At 41.4% G+C, this 18,326-nt stretch overlaps 2 protein-coding genes across 2 annotated transcripts; one reads left to right on the plus strand and one right to left on the minus strand.

Annotated features, from left to right (window-relative positions):
• Nucleotides 1-2,154: 2,154 nt before the first annotated feature.
• On the minus strand, nucleotides 2,155-7,076 carry zgc:110319 (uncharacterized protein LOC796111 homolog). Its single transcript, XM_056291998.1, has 8 exons — nucleotides 6,948-7,076; nucleotides 6,344-6,444; nucleotides 6,086-6,221; nucleotides 5,574-5,640; nucleotides 5,369-5,480; nucleotides 4,986-5,049; nucleotides 3,640-3,814; nucleotides 2,155-2,896 (listed from the first exon to the last, which is right to left on the minus strand). Exons 1-8 carry the CDS (start codon nucleotides 7,010-7,012, stop codon nucleotides 2,828-2,830), a joined length of 789 nt encoding a protein of 262 aa, XP_056147973.1. The 5' UTR covers nucleotides 7,013-7,076; the 3' UTR covers nucleotides 2,155-2,827.
• Nucleotides 7,077-7,616: 540 nt separating this feature from the next.
• Nucleotides 7,617-17,944, plus strand: si:dkey-228d14.5 (uncharacterized protein LOC796266 homolog). The gene is made up of 7 exons (XM_056292315.1): nucleotides 7,617-7,899; nucleotides 14,801-14,848; nucleotides 14,943-15,005; nucleotides 15,125-15,192; nucleotides 15,424-15,554; nucleotides 16,662-16,839; nucleotides 17,069-17,944. Exons 1-7 carry the CDS (start codon nucleotides 7,835-7,837, stop codon nucleotides 17,260-17,262), a joined length of 747 nt encoding a protein of 248 aa, XP_056148290.1. The 5' UTR covers nucleotides 7,617-7,834; the 3' UTR covers nucleotides 17,263-17,944.
• The last annotated feature ends 382 nt before the right edge of the window (nucleotides 17,945-18,326 follow it).

An 18,326-nucleotide genomic window follows, 5' to 3' on the forward strand; every position in this document is an offset into this window, starting at 1 on the left:
CGCATGCGTTAACAGCTGTTCCGGTAATACAGTGTCTTGCAAAAGTATTCAACCCCCTTGACATCCATCCATCCATTATCCAAACCGCTTATCCTGCTCTCAGGGTCGCGGGGATGCTGGAGCCTATCCCAGCAGTTCATTGGGCAGGAGGCGGGGAGACACCCTGGACAGGCCACCAGGCCATCACAGGGCACCTTTGTTTCAATGCAACTTTTATCTTTTGGTCACAGAAGACGGCACTAAAAGACGAGTCCGGAAATACAAGTTGTATCTTTAAAAGCAGATATGAAAAGCATCCAGAAACACAGTGTGATCTGAATACTATGTCCTCTGGATGGGATCCAGCCACCATGAGCTGAGAAATCAATTAGAGAGATGGAGGGAGCGAGCGAGAGACAGACAGACAGACAGACAGACAGACAGACAGGCAGTGCGAGAGAGAGAGAGAGAGAGAGAGAGAGAGAGAGAGAGAGAGAGAGAGAGAGAGAGAGAGAGAGAGAGAGAGAGAGAGAGAGAGAGAGAGAGAGAGAGAGAGAGAGGAAAAAGAAAGATAGCAAACAGGGATGAGAGCTCGCGTAAAGAACCAACATGACACAGTCATCACTAATTTCTGGATTATAAAAGATACCTCACACATCTGTTCCTGAACAATATTGTTTTTGTGAACTCAAGCTATAAAAGCATGTTCCCAAAGCCAAAAAAAAGTTATGTATAGCTGAAGTTTTGTAAATAAATTAAAAACTAAAATGTAGTGCTTGCACAAGTATTCAACCCCCACATATCAATACTTGGTAGAGTACCCTTTTGCTGCAATAACAGCCATGATTCGCTTGGGGGTAAGTATGTACAAGCTTTGCACATTCTTCTGGAGTAATTTTTGCCCATTCTTCTCGGCAGAATTTGTACAGGTCTTGCAGGTTGGTGGGTTGGCACCTCTGGACTGTGATTTTCAGTCTGTGCCACAGATTCTCAATGGGGTTGAGGTCCAGACTTTTGACTTTGCCACTCCAATATATTCACCTATTTGTTGCTGAACCATGGCATTGTTGCTTTAGCCTTGTGTTTAGGATCAATGTCTTGCTGGAAGGTGAACCTTCTCTCAAGCTTCAGTTTTATGGCAGACTGCAACAGGTTTTCTTCCAATATTTATTTAGTGCCATCCATTCTTCCCTCAATTTGAACAAGGTTCCCAGTGTCTGCAGATGAAAAGCAACCCCATAGCGTGATGCTGTCACTGCCATGCTTCACTGTAGGGAGGGTGTTTTTTAGGGCATGAGCAGTGTTAGGTTTGTGCTACATGTAACGCTTTGAGTTTTGGCCAAAGAGCTCAACTTTTGTCTCATCTGACCACAAAACCTTTACCCACATCCTAACTGGGTCGCTCTCATGCTTGGTAGCAAACTCCAAGCGTGCTTTTATAAACAGTTTTGAGCAACGGCTTCTTTCTTGCCACCCTCCCCATACAGGGCAGATTTATGCCCTTGATATGGTTGACTCATTCACATTTACTCCAGTTTCAGCCACTGACCTCTGGAGCTCCTTTGAAGTGATGGCAGGATCATCTGTGGCTTTCCTCACCAGCCCATGTCTTGCTCAAACACTTAGCTTTGAGGGACGGCCTGTCCTACAAAGTGTCTGGGTGGTGTGGTACAGCTTCCACTTTCTGACAATTGATCCAACAGTGTTCCATGGGCCATCCAAACACTTGCATATTGTTTTGTATCCCTTTCCTGCCTTCTGCAATTTAATCACTTTGTCTCTTACTTCACTTCAGTATTATGCTCCTTTATCTTCATTTTCTGATGAAGTTCACGTCCAGCTAATGAACTTTACACAGAGTGCTTTTTATACCCATAAATGAGACTGTTACTTTAATCTTACACGAGCACACTAATTATGTCCAGTTGTGTTAAGCTGAGTTTGCTTTAGGAATGTCACTGGAGCTTTCAGAGCACAAGGGGTTGAATACTTATGCAAGCACTATATTTTAGTTTTTTATTTATTAATAAAAGTCAGCTAAACAAAGTATTTTGGCTTTGGGAACATGCTGTTGGCACTTATGGGTTCACAAAAATAATACTGTTCAGGAACAGATATCTGAGTATCTTTTTGTAATCCAGAAATTAGTGATGACTGTCAAGGGGGTTGAATACTTTTTGCAAGGCACTGTATATTTGCAGTAGCATATTAAACATATTGGACTTTCCCTTGCAGAAATCTCCAAAATTAATAAGACTTGATCATTAAAAAGCATGACGTTCGCTTTCACGAGGTGAATCAATGTTTAATGTAACAGAATAAATATATCACAGCCCTAACGCAGAGTCAACATAGATTTTTTGCACATATCTGAACTTTGCACCTACTTCCACTCAATGAATGGCTATAAATACATAATTACCAGGATGATGAATTCACAGGGCACTCACTCACAGTTGTACTATGTCCCACATGACCTGTCATCCTGGACCCAGCAACAGACACACATCATTATCAAGCTCAACAACTGCCATTGTATTTCATTTCAAAATGTACAATATCAATATTAAAAAGAAACAAAATTTACAGAAATCTTTACAGTGGCATATTCTGTCTTGTTGGAAAAAGGACTACTGTGATAAAGCTTTCTTCCTTGGTAATATGTGCATAAAGTATGTGTTTGAATTAATCATAACCTGAAGACTAACAGTGTGCATAGATACAAAGAGAATATTTTTCTCTGAGTGAAATAAATGTGGTATGGTAACTAGTTTAAGCACAGACAGCCTTTGTTTAATAGAGGGAAAGCAATTTTCTACAACTGTTAGAACATGAGCCAAGCACAGTTTTAATCTTGAAGTTTTCTCTCTAAATCTGCAAACACTTTTGCATTAATTTCATCCACCTCATCTTCCACCTGGAGAAAAAAAACACAATCATGGAACAGTCACATCAAATCCAAATAAGGCAAGCATCAATGAGTCTTTATGCATGCTCAATAATCCAGGTAAGAAAATCAAAGAAAGTTGAATCAGTTCATCTGGACACAACTAAGGGTGGGGATACCTGCAGTCAGTTGAGACTGAAGAGGTCACTCAGATGAGTGATGAAATATTTCTCTCTCAATAAATGTTGTGTCCAGATGAACTAATTCAACTTCGATGCTTCAATGAGGTTTAATGCTCATTTATAATTTCAAGAGAACAATCGCATAGTTGAAACGATATTGATGCTAGAGCACTGTAAAGGAACAATAGCACCAGAAAAATATCTTCACTAACTCCTACTTTTACTCCTATACTAACTCCTACCCCATCACTTTATGGATCTGTCTTTTATCTTTACATATTGGTGTTGACATATAACGTGATGTTTCAGTCACACTAATTTAGCTATTCTAAGTAGCCCCCGTAACTGGAAGAATGCATGTGCCATATAAATCCATCATCACTCCTGACCGTCCCCAAAATGAACTACAATTTCTAGCGCAATTACAGAACAAAAGTCCATATAAAATAACAAAACTATCCATATATTCGAACCACTGGAACTGATCACTCAATAGGCTCAGGGGTATTTCTCAGAAATCAGATCACCCCCAACCCCCACATTAATAAAAGATTCTACAGTGCCCACTGAAGTGTAGGATCTTTTAATCACCTGTTCCACATCATCCACCTCTGGGATGTAAAACTGTAGCATGTTCTGAATTCCGTTCCTAAGGGTAACTGTGGAACTGGGACAGCCTGTGCAAGATCCCACCAGCTTCAGCTTGACAGTGCCGTCCTCAAAGCCCTTGAAGATGACATCACCACCATCCTCCTGCACGGTAGGTCTGGGGTTAAGAGAGTGAGTAATGTTATATTTAAGAGAGGATCACAAAGCACAAAGGAAGACTGAAAGCTGTGAGACATTTGGGGGGGGGGGAGCTGGATGAAGCACACTATGTATTTCAGTGTTATGGCAATACCACTGTTCACTAGCTCAATGGGCAGTGGCTTTTTGGACATCCATAAATGCAGATTACAGGCCTTTGACATGAACACATCTACTTTTCAAATGCCTGATCCAACGAGCTCAGACTATCAATATCCATAATGGTTTTTCAAATCACTTTTTAGTCCTATTTATACAGCTATACCATTACACAGTAATATTTCCCCTTCTTCCATTGTTTGTTGTCAAATTAGTTTATTTGAATTTCTTGTGTGCTATGTATACTGTAGGTCTTATAGCTATAACAAATAGCCATATGCTATTTTTTAATGGTATATTTTCTGGTTTATGATGTAAACTTTACAGTATTCAAAGTGAGGGCCATCTCAACACCACCCTTCACTCTTTACTCTAACCATGGTTTGTATTCCAACCCCCCAATGCATCCTGACAACTATTTCTTATGTTATCTAGCTTAGTAAGGAGTTTTCTGCCAATGTAAATTTGACATCTGCATGGCAGTTTTTTGCAAACAAAATAATTTGTGCAAGGGAATTGCCCCTTTGCTCTATTAAATTTGTTTGATTATTCTCTGACCCAATCAGTATCCTTCCCTACTTCCTTGGCATCAGCACACATCTGAACACAAACACAAGTATTACTGGATCTTCTATAACTATTGTGTACCCTGCACTTGACATGATATCCACTCTTGGCTGTCTGTGATAGTGATATGTGACATTGTCCATCAACTTGGTAATTTTAATATCTTATTACGCCCTCTTGACTATCTAAGGCACGTTTACATGAAATGCACTTGATATGACGTGCATTGTTGTCTAAGATATGATTACTATTTAGTGCTCTATGACGCCTGTTGGAGACACAAATGTATCTTCTAATTGCTGACTCTCCTGTAAGTTGCTTTGGATTTAAGTGTCTGAGTAAATGTGTAAATGTAAAATATGTAGCACACAATACTCTGCACTGCAGTGGCATGCAGACTGCTTGTATATCTGTAAAGCAGATTTGGGTTCCATGGTTGCTGCTGACAAAGACTACTTTTGTACCTGATTCTTGTATCCAGCAGTTCCTTTATCATTGATACAACTTCATCATCATCTTCAGAAAAACCTACAACAGAAAAAACAGGCGTTAGGGAAATGCATATGAATATTATACAGTCAAAGGTCTAAAGGCCCAAGTTCATTTAACATGTGCAGACAGATGTATCTGAGAGTATATAGGTGGCTATGTCTTGATGCATGCTAAATCATCCAGGTAAGGCAATCCCAGAAAGTTGAATCAGTTCATCTGGACACGTTTAGTGGGAGAAACGTTTCATTACTCACGAAGTCACTTGGATGAATGATGAAACATTTCTCCCACTAAACTTTTTGTCCAGATGAACTGATTCAACTTTCTGGGGTAGGTGGCTATGTTTCACACTCACTGCTCTCATGGTGCACTTCTCCAGTTGTTATGGAGTCTCCACTCTCAAAGAACTTAGCAATGGCCTCCACAGCATGAAGCTTAATATCTGTCCATTCCACATCATCATCTGCCTGAAATGATAGAACATATAAACGGGCTTGTATAAAATGTTGCATAAAAACCTGACCATAAAGACATGCTGAATCAGCAAAGACAACAAATACCTTAGTCACTGTAATGAAGTCAGGGCCAAAGAATACACTTTTAACTCCTTCAATCTCAAAGAGGTCCCTGTGGGAAACATGGGCTGTTATCATACTGTTCAACAAAATTAAACACAATGATAGCATGAGGTCTGTGTTACTTTTATTTAAAACAGTAACAGATTGTTCTAGCTATCGTCAAGTGTCACTGGTGTGTATCGTTCTTTGAGGCTGCTACTGTTGTAGGGCGCAACTATCAGTGAGAAGAAAACATCTCTACATGGTACAGTCCTGCACTAAGTTATCTTCATTCATGGCTATCATACAAGACGGCATACTTTCATTTACACAAGACACAACATAATTTTACGGGTATGCACTCTTCAATAAACCAACCTCATCGCTGGCAAAAAAAATGTTTAATGCACTGCTTTTTCGTCTCTTAGACTGATCAAAACTGGTGTATGAGACATGCCCTGTCAGACAAAAACATGAGACTCAAATTCACTTTGTTTGGACACATGACACTCGACCTGGCCAAAGATGAGCACTCTGCGGAGCTTGGAGAAGGAAAATCCAGAGTCCCAGATCCTAAGACAGGTTTACCAGGGAGAAACTTCAAGCTCCTGGGGTTTGGAGTATCTTGTGTCTGGATGGACAGGTGTCGCACTGAAACACAATTTGAAGAAAACACTCCCCCTTTATTGACTTTTTAGACAATACGATGAAACTAGTTTCTGCATTAAATGGACAGATGGAGCCTGGACTTTTGTCGTTTCATGCTTTCTCACTTGTGAAACGAGGGACTCCTGCAGCGGGCAGAAGTTGAGCTTTCCTAAGGCTCTGGCCGGTGCATTGTGTGTGGTATGAGCTTCTTGACTTGGCTGGAAACCTTAGAGAGATACAACTATATTATATGTAATCCAGTACAAGACCCAGTCTCTCTAATTTGTCTGGCTAGCTAGCAATACCGTATGAATTATCTTGAGCTAAGTAACATTAGGATGAACAGGTGCGAACACTCAACTATGCAATAATGGATAACCTAGCTTAACTCGATTTGCTGAAGCGCATCCTAACTAGGGTATCTGATTGCTAATCGCTTGGTATGCAAGCAGACAAGTGCACTGCCTAACATATAATAAATAAATATACATATATATTTGTAATACAGAAAATGTCGAACAGCAAAACAGGCAGTTGAACGTCTAATAAAACCAACTGAATGAAATCAGGTAGCATTCGTGTCGCAGTTCGGTAGCTAGCTATTTTGCTCAATCTCCCGTCTGACCAGTAGTTAACCTTGTCGGGTTTTATACCAAACACTTCTATCAAAGTGAGAAACCCGTGTTTAACTGAAATAAACAGCATCGCTGCAATTGTAGAAGTTCAAACCTAAGAGGGAAAGCGTTTCTTGACCGCAACAACTGGTGAAGTCCCCATCGCAGGCGCGCCGCCATTTTATTTGTTTTGAAAGAAAAGATGACCTCATGTGGCGAACGTCCAAATCACTCTATTATTAATTCGTAGAATCTATTTATTGCAGTAGCGGGATTCAACAACGTATGACCCCGCGTTTTTAAAAATTTACAGAAAACGTGCCAAAAAAGAAGAAGAAGAAGTGAATATGACCCACGCAGTTTCCGCAGTCATTTAAGTCCAGAGTGTGTAATAACAGATGTAAGCAAAGGGCTAAAAAAGAAGAAGAAAGGGATGACTTTCACTACAGTCTTGCAGAACAAGCCAGTGCTGTCTTCTTTATTATAATACCCCCTGAACTCAGACTGTTTTACTCAATTCTGCAACCTCCAACTTTTTAGCACTCTGAACTTTTCATCTTAAACATGCAAGCAAATGCCACACTGGATTTAAGAGGCTGCTTGTAAGTAGGTGCTTATCTCAAACAATGAGACAGCGTAAAGGAAGTCAACTGTACGTTCCTCACATATGACAGGACAAGGTGTGCTCTGAGGGAGGGGCAGCGGCAGGAGAAAGAAATGTTACTCCCATAAAAACAGGAATGAGCGGCGGAAGGCTCATATCATAACTATAACTGTAGGAGAACCTGCTTCAAGCAGCTGAGTTTCAGTCAGTGCATAGAGGGACAGCATACTAATTGTTAAACTTCCTTGATGGTAGATATCCAGATGTCAGTACATGTAGACTACAGTAGATGAATCCACCGGGTCCTGAAAAGGCGTTTTAGTGACACGTTTGAATAGACTCCAGGAATCAAGGCATCCCTGATTTTACATTTGCTGCTGCTCTTCCTCACTAAGACAATGGTACTCTGGATTCTCCTCCCTGTCTCCCTCTCCCTGGTGTCCCTCATTGGAACATGGACTGTGTAAGTTTACCGAGAATTTATACTTTTTTAATCTTTTACCGAGGAAAAAAAATAATGAGGAGTCTTACATTGTATCTGCCAAGTTTCGCTCCCACTTCAATGTATTCCTTTTTGTAATACTACTTCCTTTTTCTAAAAAATAAATAAATCTTAATTCATTGAACTCAGTACAGAGTCAGGGGCGTTTCTAGCTATTAAAAAGATCAGGGGCTAAGTCAAATTTGCCTGGAGCTTGTTTTTTTATTTTTTTTTATTTTTAAGGGAGATCAGCATAGGTAGGTTGCAGAGGTTATATCTTCCTTTATAATTATCACACACACACACACACACACACACATTCAAAAGTTATTATGCTACTTGTCTTCTTTACTGTTGATTTGTGTACGGCTCGCCTTTCCTCTTCTTAACTATTGCAGGTCACCTCAGTCTCTGTGCCCTCATGGCCCTGGTGGTGGAACAAGCACCAACAGGGTTACCTTAATCTGCATTCTTACACACGGCAATTGCGCTAACCTTTCTTATACCATGATGGCACCGTTTATTTGCTACAATGTGAGCATGGCTCACCTCTGGATTTCTCCTTTCTCTTTTTCTCCCCCTACATGGATGTTTTCTTTCTTCTCTGTGGCATTGGTCTATCCCGCTCTCTCTCCCTTCTCCTTGCCCTTTATCTTCTGCTCCCATTCTGTGGTCTTTATTTATTTGCCTGTGCTGCTGTCTGTCACCCCTCTTTGCTCCTTTATTATTGTTGTCTTAAAATGTTACCAGATATTTCTACCAGATTTTCCTCCCATTTTCTTTTACATTTTATGTCTCCATATCTTCCTTTTTCTCTCCTTATCTTTTGTTTTGTTACCGTCGTCCTCCTGTCTGTCCTCTGCTTTTCTGTAGTAGAGGACAGACAGGAGGATAGTGACAAATTGTCCTAGTTGTTGCTGTACTTCCTTGTTTCTTTGAGGGTGGGATAGTGAGGGTGTCCCTCCTTGGCTTTAGCTTGGCAAAGTGGTCAGTGACCAACTCAGGATCAATAGTGCCGAGGCAGTCCTTTACTATCGAAAGAAGAGCTAGCCGCACTCGTGCTTGAGAACGTGTCTGATGAAATCAAACACTTAGTAACCACTGCGCATGTCAGGAATTGTGCCCTCTTTATTTTTCTTTGCAACTGTTTTGCCACCATTATCTCCTCAGCATCACCGTCCGCATCAACATACCACTGTATATCAAGTGAAACTTTTATTTATCAAGCCTGGTCCAGTGCACTGTCTCAAGTCAGAAGGAATAAATCCACTAACGCAATTAAGTAAATATTGTAGGGGGATCTGTGTCAAAGGTAATCGCCCCCCCCCGAGTTTACACTTTTTTAATGTGTTCAACAACCCAGTTAAAACGTGAACTATTTATCCGTATTAACATCTTAAACTGAGGTATTAAGCATGCACATTTGCTGTGCATTACAAATGTGACATTTGCAGTCGCTGAGCGATACCAGTGGGATTACTGAAAGAGTAACGTAGTCCAACCTTGGGGGTCGTCCCCGGTCGTCCTCTGTGTGGAGTATGCATGTTCTCCCCGTGTCTGCATGGGTTTCCTCCGGGTTCTTCGGTTTCCTCCCACAGTCCAAAGACATGTAAGTCAGGTGACTCAGCCATACTAAATTGTCCCCGGGTGTGAAAATGTGTGTTTGCGTGTGTGTGCGCGCGCGTGTGTGTGTGTGTGTGTGTTGGCCCTGTGATGGACTGGCGGCCTGCCCAGGGTGTCTCCCCACCTGCCACCCAATGACTGCTAGGGTAGGCTCCAGCACACCCCCATATATGTATATACCGAAACCGTCAGTGGTGTTGTGAGTGCTATATACATGCACTGTGTGTGTGTATATATATATATATATATATATATATATATATATATATATATATATATATATACAGTGCATCTGGAAAGTATTCACACCCCTTCACTTTCCCCACATTTTGTTATGTTACAGCCTTATTCCAAAATGGATTAAATTCCTTTTTTTCTCATCAATCTATATACAATACCTCATAATGACAAAGTGAAAAAGGTTTTGTAGAAATTTTTGCAAATTTATTAAAAAATAAAAAACTGAAATATTTCATGTACATAAGTATTCACACCTTTTACTCAGTACTTGGTTGAGGCCCCCTTGGCAGCGATTACAGCCTCAAGTCTTATTGGGTATGAAGCTACAAGCTTGGCACACCTATATTTGGGGTATTTCTCCCATTCTTCTCTGCAGATCCTCTCGAGCTCTGTAAGGTTAGATGGGGAGCGTCGCTGCACAGCTATTTTCAGGTCTTTCCAGAGATGTTCAATGGGGTTCAAGTCTGGGCTCTGGCTGGGCCACTCAAGGACATCCACAGATTTGTCCCGAAGCCACTCCTTCGTTGTCTTGGCTGTGTGCTTAGGGTCGTTGTCGTGTTGAAAGGTAAACCTTCGCCCCAGTCTGAGGTCCTGAGTGCTCTGGAGCAGGTTTTCATCAAGGATCTCTGTACTTTGCTCCATTCATCTTTCCCTCGATCCTGACTAGTCTCCCAGCTCCTGCTGCTGAAAAACATCCCCACAGCATGATGCTGCCACCACCATGCTTCACTGTAGAGATGGTATTAGCAAGGTGATGAGAGGTGCCTGGTTTCTTCCAGACGTGACGTTTGGCATTCAGGCCAAAGAGTTCAATCTTGGTTTCATCAGACCAAAGAATCTTGTTTCTCATGGTTTGAGAGTCCTTTAGGTGCTTTCTGGCAAACTCCAAGCGGGCTGTCATGTGCCTTTTACTGAGCAGAGGCTTCCGTATGGCCACTCTACCATAAAGGCCTGATTGGTGGAGTGCTGCAGAGATGGTTGTCCTTCTGAAAGGTTCTCCCATCTCCACAGAGGAACGCTGGAGCTCTGTTAGAGTGACCATCGGGTTCTTGGTCACCTCCCTGACCAAGGCCCTTCTCCCCCAATTGCTCAGTTTGGCTGGGCGGCCAGCTCTAGGAAGAGTCCTGGTGGATCCAAACTTCTTCCATTTACGAAAGATGGAGACCACTGTGCTCTTCGGGACCTTCAAAGCTGTAGAAATTTTTTTGTACCCTTCCCCAGATCTGTGCCTCGATACAATCCTGTCTCGGAGGTCCACAGACAATTCCTTTGACTTCATGGCTTGGTTTCTGCTCTGACATGCACTGTCAACAGTGGGACCTTATACTATAAACAGGTGTGTGCCTTTCCAAATCATGTCCAATCAATTGAATTTACTACAGGTGGACTCCAATCTAGATGTAGAAACATCTCAAGGATGATCAGTGGAAACAGGATGAACCTGAGCTCAATTTTGAGTGTCATAGCAAAGGGTGTGAATACTTATGTACATGCAATATTTCAGTTTTTTATTTCCAATAAATTTGCAAAAATTTCTACAAAACCTTTTTCACTTTGTCATTATGGGTTGTTCTGTGTAGATTGATGAGTAAAAAAAGGAATTTAATCCATTTTGGAATAAGGCTGTAACATAACAAAATGTGGGGAAAGTGAAGGGGTGTGAATACTTTCCAAATGCACTGTATACACACACATATACATGCACACACACACACACACACACACACACACACACACACACACACACACACACACACACACACACACACATATATATATATACACATATATATACACACACACTATATATATAGGTCCATAGGGTTAGTGGTTGTGTCATGAAGGGCATCCGATGTAAAATTTTGACAAATCACTACGGATTGACAAGACCATGTCGGATCGGTTGAGCCTCCACGCCAGATCGGTCAAGGCCTGGATTAACAAGGGCTGCCATTGGTGCCATGCCCTCACAGGGTAGCAATGGAAACTACAAAATCCACTGTGGCGACCCTGAGAAACAGAGAATAAGCTGAAAGAAGAAGAAGAAGAAGAAGAAGAAGAAGAAGAAGAAGAAGAAGAAAATATGTAAATGTAAATGGTGTGTCCTTTCCCGAGTAGCTTTATTGACAGCTGACGATTGCTTATGGCATGAAACAGGCTTGTACTGTCTCATAGAGAATTTACTTGACTCACTGGATTGTATGTATGTATGTATGTATGTATGTATGTATGTATGTATGTATGTATGTATGTATGTATGTATGTATGTATGTATGTATGTATGTGTGTATGTATGTATGTGTGTATGTATGTATGTATGTATGTATGTATGTATGTATGTATGTATGTATGTATGTATGTATATGTGTGTGTGTGTGTGTGTGTGTGTGTGTGTGTATACGTGTGTGTGTATGTATGTATGTATGTATGTATGTATATATGTATATATATATACACACATACGCATACACACACACACACACACACACACACACACACACACATATATATATATATATATCAACACAGATACAGGAGATAAAAAAGTTTTAATACATTGCAGTATAGGCCTGATTCGTGCGACGTGCACTCATCAGCTGCTACTATGTGTGTGTATACACACACACACACACACACACACACACACACACACACACACACACACACACACACACACACACACACACACAATGTACATTGGCTGATTCACCTGAGTTACATGTCTTTGGACTGTGGGAGGAAACCCACGCAGACACGGGGAGAACATGCAAACCCCTTACAAAGGACCCTGTGTGTGTGTATGTACGCGCGTGCGTGTGTGTGTGTGCGTGTGTGTGTGTGGGCCCTGTGATGGCCTGGCAGCCTGACCAGGGTGTCTCTCCGCTTGCCGCCCAGAGACATGAGAGCAGGATAAGCGGTTTGGATAATGGATGAATGTACATTGGCACTTTTTTCTTATCTCACAGCTAAAAAAAATGGAGTTTATCAATTGTACAAGATCATTTCCATTTATAGGTATCTGCATTGTACAACTCTGTGTTGCAACACTCACCATAGCATTAGAAATGAAACGTGGAAGCTCATTTTATCTTGTGTGAATGTTTGCTGAAATATGTGCTCAAGCTAGTTTCATCTGTCACAGGGTTTGCTCCTATGGAAAACAACAAAGCAATAAGAAAGAAAATATAGCTCGAAAAAATGTTCCTTCAGTTGGGTCCCGTTCAAAATATTACTGTAAAACATTTTATTTCAGTTTCACAAGTTAATACCAAATAGCTTCTTTTTGGTGGCTACTGATCGTTGTATACTTCCATATTGACGCAGTGTAGGAGTGTCAGTATGCCCTGCCAGCTTGTTACGTGGCCTTTGGTGTCTGTTGATATGTCAGTTGATTAGCCAGTTCCTCCGATTCTCAGCTACCAGATCTGCATACTTGGCTCTCTTCCTTTCTTGCGCCTCCTTCACAAATAGTTTTCACTTGAATGTATATCACAAGTGTGGATTGTAGTTTTGGTGGCACAGTGGCGCAGTGGTTAGCACAGTCGCCACACAGCAAGAAGGTCCTGGGTTTGAGCCCCGGGGTAGTCCAACCTTGGCGGGGGGGTCATCCCAGGTCATCCTCTGTGTGGAATTTGCATGTTCTCCCCATGTCTGCGTGGGTTTCCTCCGGGTGCTCTGGTTTCCTCCCACAGTCCAAAGACATGTAGGTCAGGTGAATTGGCTGTACTAATTTGTCCCTAGGTGTGAATGTGTCGACCCTGTGATGGCCCGGCGGCCTGTCCAGGGTGTCTCCCCACCTGCCGCCCAGTGACTGCTGGGATAGGCTCCAGCATCCCCGCGACTCTGTGTAGGATAAGTAAGCGGTTTGGATAATGGATGGAATGGATGGATCTGCCAGTTGTGTTCAGTTAGTGGTCTCACTGACAACCCTGTGCATTTCTTTTTGTTTATTGTCTGATAATGTTGGGATAACATGTTTTTTTTTTTTTTTTACATTTTTTGTGCCTCGGTGGTCCTTCCCTCTGACCAAAGTCAAACGTCAATTTCCAAGAATGACTGCATGATGATGATGATGATGATTTATTTCGAACATGTAAAAAAGCAGGATATAACATACAGATAAGCCACTGCCAATAATCTGAAGTGATCAACAAACCCACACATCAAGCTCAGCAAACAGATCTCCATATGCATCAGGTTATTTGTTACATGTTGGAAAAGGAGTAGGAGGACGTATACACTTATTTTTTCCTACCCCTTCTCACCTACTCTTAAGTTAATTCAGCTACTGTACATCTAAAACTCAATTCCCACCGTACTGTGTAGCTCACATTCAATGCAAGTTGTGCTGCACAATACAAACTCAACTACTGTGAACAATAAGAGAAAAAAACACAGCAAAACACATGAGAGAAAGAGAAATAAAAAGAAAAACACACCCTAATCATTATATACCAAGAATAAACAGATCTCAATGCTACGTATAACCCAGATATCCACTTGGTGTCATAGAAAGAAAGAAAAAAGTAATATGAAATGTTTAGCGATAAACAGTTAACACAACTCTTCGTTGTCCCTATATCTCTTGATAATCAGTCCTTCGTACTTCTTCTTGAACTAACTGCGTAATGTTTGTACGTTGTTTGAGTTCCATGGTCAGACTGTTCCACAATTTTACCCCACAGACTGAAGTGTCCGTTCTCTTCAAAGCTGTACCAGCACATCATTCCCTGAAGTTTGATTTCCCTCTCAAAATATACTTCCCTTCTCTATCCGAGGATCCATGACGTGTTGGTTACCAATGTTTGGCAATATCATTGCTGCTATTACAGGATTTTAGTGAATCTGAAAGCTGCAAGCTAAAGTAGATGAATATTAATGTCATGTATCACCTGTGGTGTGAAAAGTGTGTCATAGTGCCATACCCAATAATCTTAGTAATAATCAACAGAAAAGAGACGTAATATAAAGTGTGTAACTTTGACTGTTCTTTACATTTGTGTTGTTTTGTTTTGTTCAGATACGCTCTCGCCTTCAACAACAATCACGTGTGCCCCCTTGGCAACTGGTAAGTTGTGTCTTGTGAAAGCCTCGTATACGCTGGTGAAACAGTGATGGGTTGTTATTACCATTCTTTCAATTCCTCACTATTCTGTTTTCAGGGAGATTAAGGACTACTGCCAAACTAATGAAACCGCGAGTTGCTGCAGAGTCCCTACCATAAGGTAGCCGGGTTGTATATAGGCATACATACACCTAAGTATTCACTTTGCTCGGGGTCTGTCCCTGTGACTCCACCACCAAAACTATCTCAACTAACTCCCCGACTTCCTCCTCCATGCAGCTCAAGTGGAATCAGCGCACCGGAAAATTCCCTTTTTACTGCTACGATCAATGCTGGCTCCTTTCTCTGTGAGTTGACCGGCAAAAGAAACAACATATACAGTTTATATATATGTATGTGTGTATGTGTGTATGTATGTATGTATGTATGTGTGTGTGTGTGTGTGTGTATGTATGTATATATATATATACACTATATATATACACTATATATACACTATATATACACTATATATATATATATATATATATATATATATGAGTGATGTGCATTAAACTGATTTTGATTTCTTCCCTCAGTTTTGCTGTTCTCTATAGCCCACCACGCTCATATCATGGAGAAAAATTTCACCTGCTCCATGCTGAGCAAGTTTGCCTTGGTCTTCGGTGTGGTGGCTTCCTTAGGGGCATTTGTTGCTGGAAACTGCAATGTGAGTCCATCTCGTGCTGTCTGTTTGATCAATACCAAAATGTTGTATGTATGTTTCATTTAGTATTATGCAGCATTATAGTCGTGTAGCAAATTCATGTGGACAATTATGCAGCTCCATGGAGAGGGTGTAGGGTATTATAGGTGTAATAAGGCTGGATAATAAGTAATGCAGTCGAACAGCTTCGACTTGCACCTGTGTCTGGAGAGCAAATAAAGGTGGGAAACTGTTTGTTTTATGTCATATAAGAAGGGGCAGAGCACAACCAGAGTCTCCCAATGCTTTGTTCACCAGTCCTGCAAAGTTAAGCATACGTTACTTTGATTTGGAATTGAGATTGTACCTGGTTTATCTGAGTTTAAATGTGTTTACACCAACTAGTCAGAAAGCTGAATAATGCCATCTTCATTATGAAGTGAGACGAACAGGTCTATCTGCATGCTCCCGTGAAAATATGACATTTCCATGTCTCGTATTGTCATTATGCACGTCTCAGTCAGGTTACAGTAGCTGAACTGTTCAAGTGCACGTCAGTGTTTCATTTAACTGAAGCAAAATGGAGCAAAACTATATATTCCACAACATAGGGCATGAAAACAGACAAAAGTAGAGTTTTTTTTCTGTTGTTTATAGTGGTGTCAATGCAAATGTTTTTATGACAAGTAACCATGTAAAAGGCTTTTCAGTGTTCTAGGCGTCACGGTTTGCTAGACTTTGATAGGATATGAGAACATGATGTGAACATAATGGGATCAAGTCAAACATCAGACATCCTTCACATTCTCAAGTCCATTCACAAGTCACAACCAATGTAGCAATGCAATTCGCAGTATCAGCCAAGATGCCAGTAAGATCAGCAAGACGATGATCTTTGGCAGCAAATTAATTGCAGCATCAGTATCAAGCTGCATCACTCTATATTCTGATCAGTTTAGGAGTAATCATCATCTGGGCATATGGTGAATACCCATTGTTGAAGTTAAAAAAAAACAAACATTCTTTCATGATTCTAGTTACATGTTACATGGACGTTACGGTGGCCATAGGGTTTGCTACATGCATCACAAAGATGGGTGATAATGTTTTTTTATTGACTGGTCTCCACAGCCTGGTTACCTGTACCTCCTGCACTACCTCGGTGCTGGTAGTAGTTTTGTGTGTATCTGTTTCTACACGGTGCTGCTCACTTCACTAACCGGGAGGTGTGCACTGACGGGATGTGAGAAGGTACTGTACCCGATGCGCATAATCTCCACTGCCATCCAGATCATCGTCACCATCTTCTGTATCCTTTCATAAGCTTCGATGCAAGATTCAGCCTTGTCTGTTGGTCTGTCCGTCCATCTATCTGTCAGTCAAGTATGCCTCATAACACTTCAGTGTGGGTACACAATGACTTGTTGCCTCAGTTATGCATGATCACACCCAAATGCTCTCACAAACAATGACATACCAATTACCTTATATGTCATACGATGTGTGTTATATACATCCTTGACATTTAACACCCACAGACTGCATATTGTTCGCCCAGGCTGATTACTGGTGCCAGCTGGTCGGGGCCGTATTTGAGTGGACGCTCAGTGTCAACCTGGAGTTGTTCGAGCTCAGCTACGCCGTGGAGTTCTGTTTCTTCTCCTCCTCCATGTTTTCAAATCTGCTGGAAAAGCGAGACGAGGAGAAGCCATTCATGCTGGGGATGTCTTGAGTCTGAGGCTGCCGGGCTCCGGTGGAGGGACACACGTGGAGCAGGTGGACTTTCTCAGGCATCTGCTGGACCACGTGAATGACTCGCAACCACTTCGAAGAAAAAAAAGCGCTTGTCTTATTTATATTTCCCTAACGTCTGCATCGTTGATGACTTTGTTTATGAGGAGGTTATCGTGCTCCAGCTCATCCGGGGACTTTGCAGTGTACATATTGGTTTAATTTATTGTGCGAAACGCATGACCCCGATTCCCTTCAGAAACGCGAGTCACTGTCAAGTGTATGTTAGTTCACGATACGCTGCTGGGGGTAAGCAATTTCCGAGGAAAGAGCGTAAACAAGTAATTCCTGTTATACTTTACATATTATGCGTAATTTTTCATTTTGATAACCTGCCAACAGAACAAACGTCTAAACAGTCTCGAGCACTACATTTTAAGCATCTTAATGTACCATGTAGAATATAAGCTGTTTTCCAGAACCATACACTTTAATTACATTTTCATTACACTCAGGGTTTTTGTGCAATATATATATATATATTTTTTTTTATTTCCCCGGGTATGAACACGATCAACACTGAATGAAAACCATTGAAGTACTTCACAATTAGTAAATAGTGTTCTTGATATTCTTGGTTTGGGTCTCTGTACATGCGCATAGCGGTCAGTTTGATAATAAAATACTCGGCATTAATATGTGTTGAAGTCATGTTGTTGTTGTCTCCATCCACCTGCTATCAAAACACCTTACGGCCACGATGAAAGTCTCTTTCAAAAAGCTTGGTGAGCGTTGCGAGATCACAGCTGAGTGTACAATAATCCCCATAACGTCAGCAGATCCTGTTTGAATGGAAGACAAACGCTGGGAGTGACGTCGCAGGGGGCGTGGTCTAACGAGAACAATGTGCGGCGAGGACGAGCTATGCCGCAGAACCTGAAGAGTGAAATGCAGGGGCCGGTTTGGAAGAGTGTGTGTGTGTTGCCTCAACCATTCCCATTACAGGGTGGTTAGGCGTTGTCGAGCCTCCACGCCTGGAATTTGAAATGGAAGTATTCAGTGATA

This window comes from Lampris incognitus, chromosome 13, assembly GCF_029633865.1.
Source record: "Lampris incognitus isolate fLamInc1 chromosome 13, fLamInc1.hap2, whole genome shotgun sequence".
Taxonomy (NCBI): domain Eukaryota; kingdom Metazoa; phylum Chordata; class Actinopteri; order Lampriformes; family Lampridae; genus Lampris; species Lampris incognitus.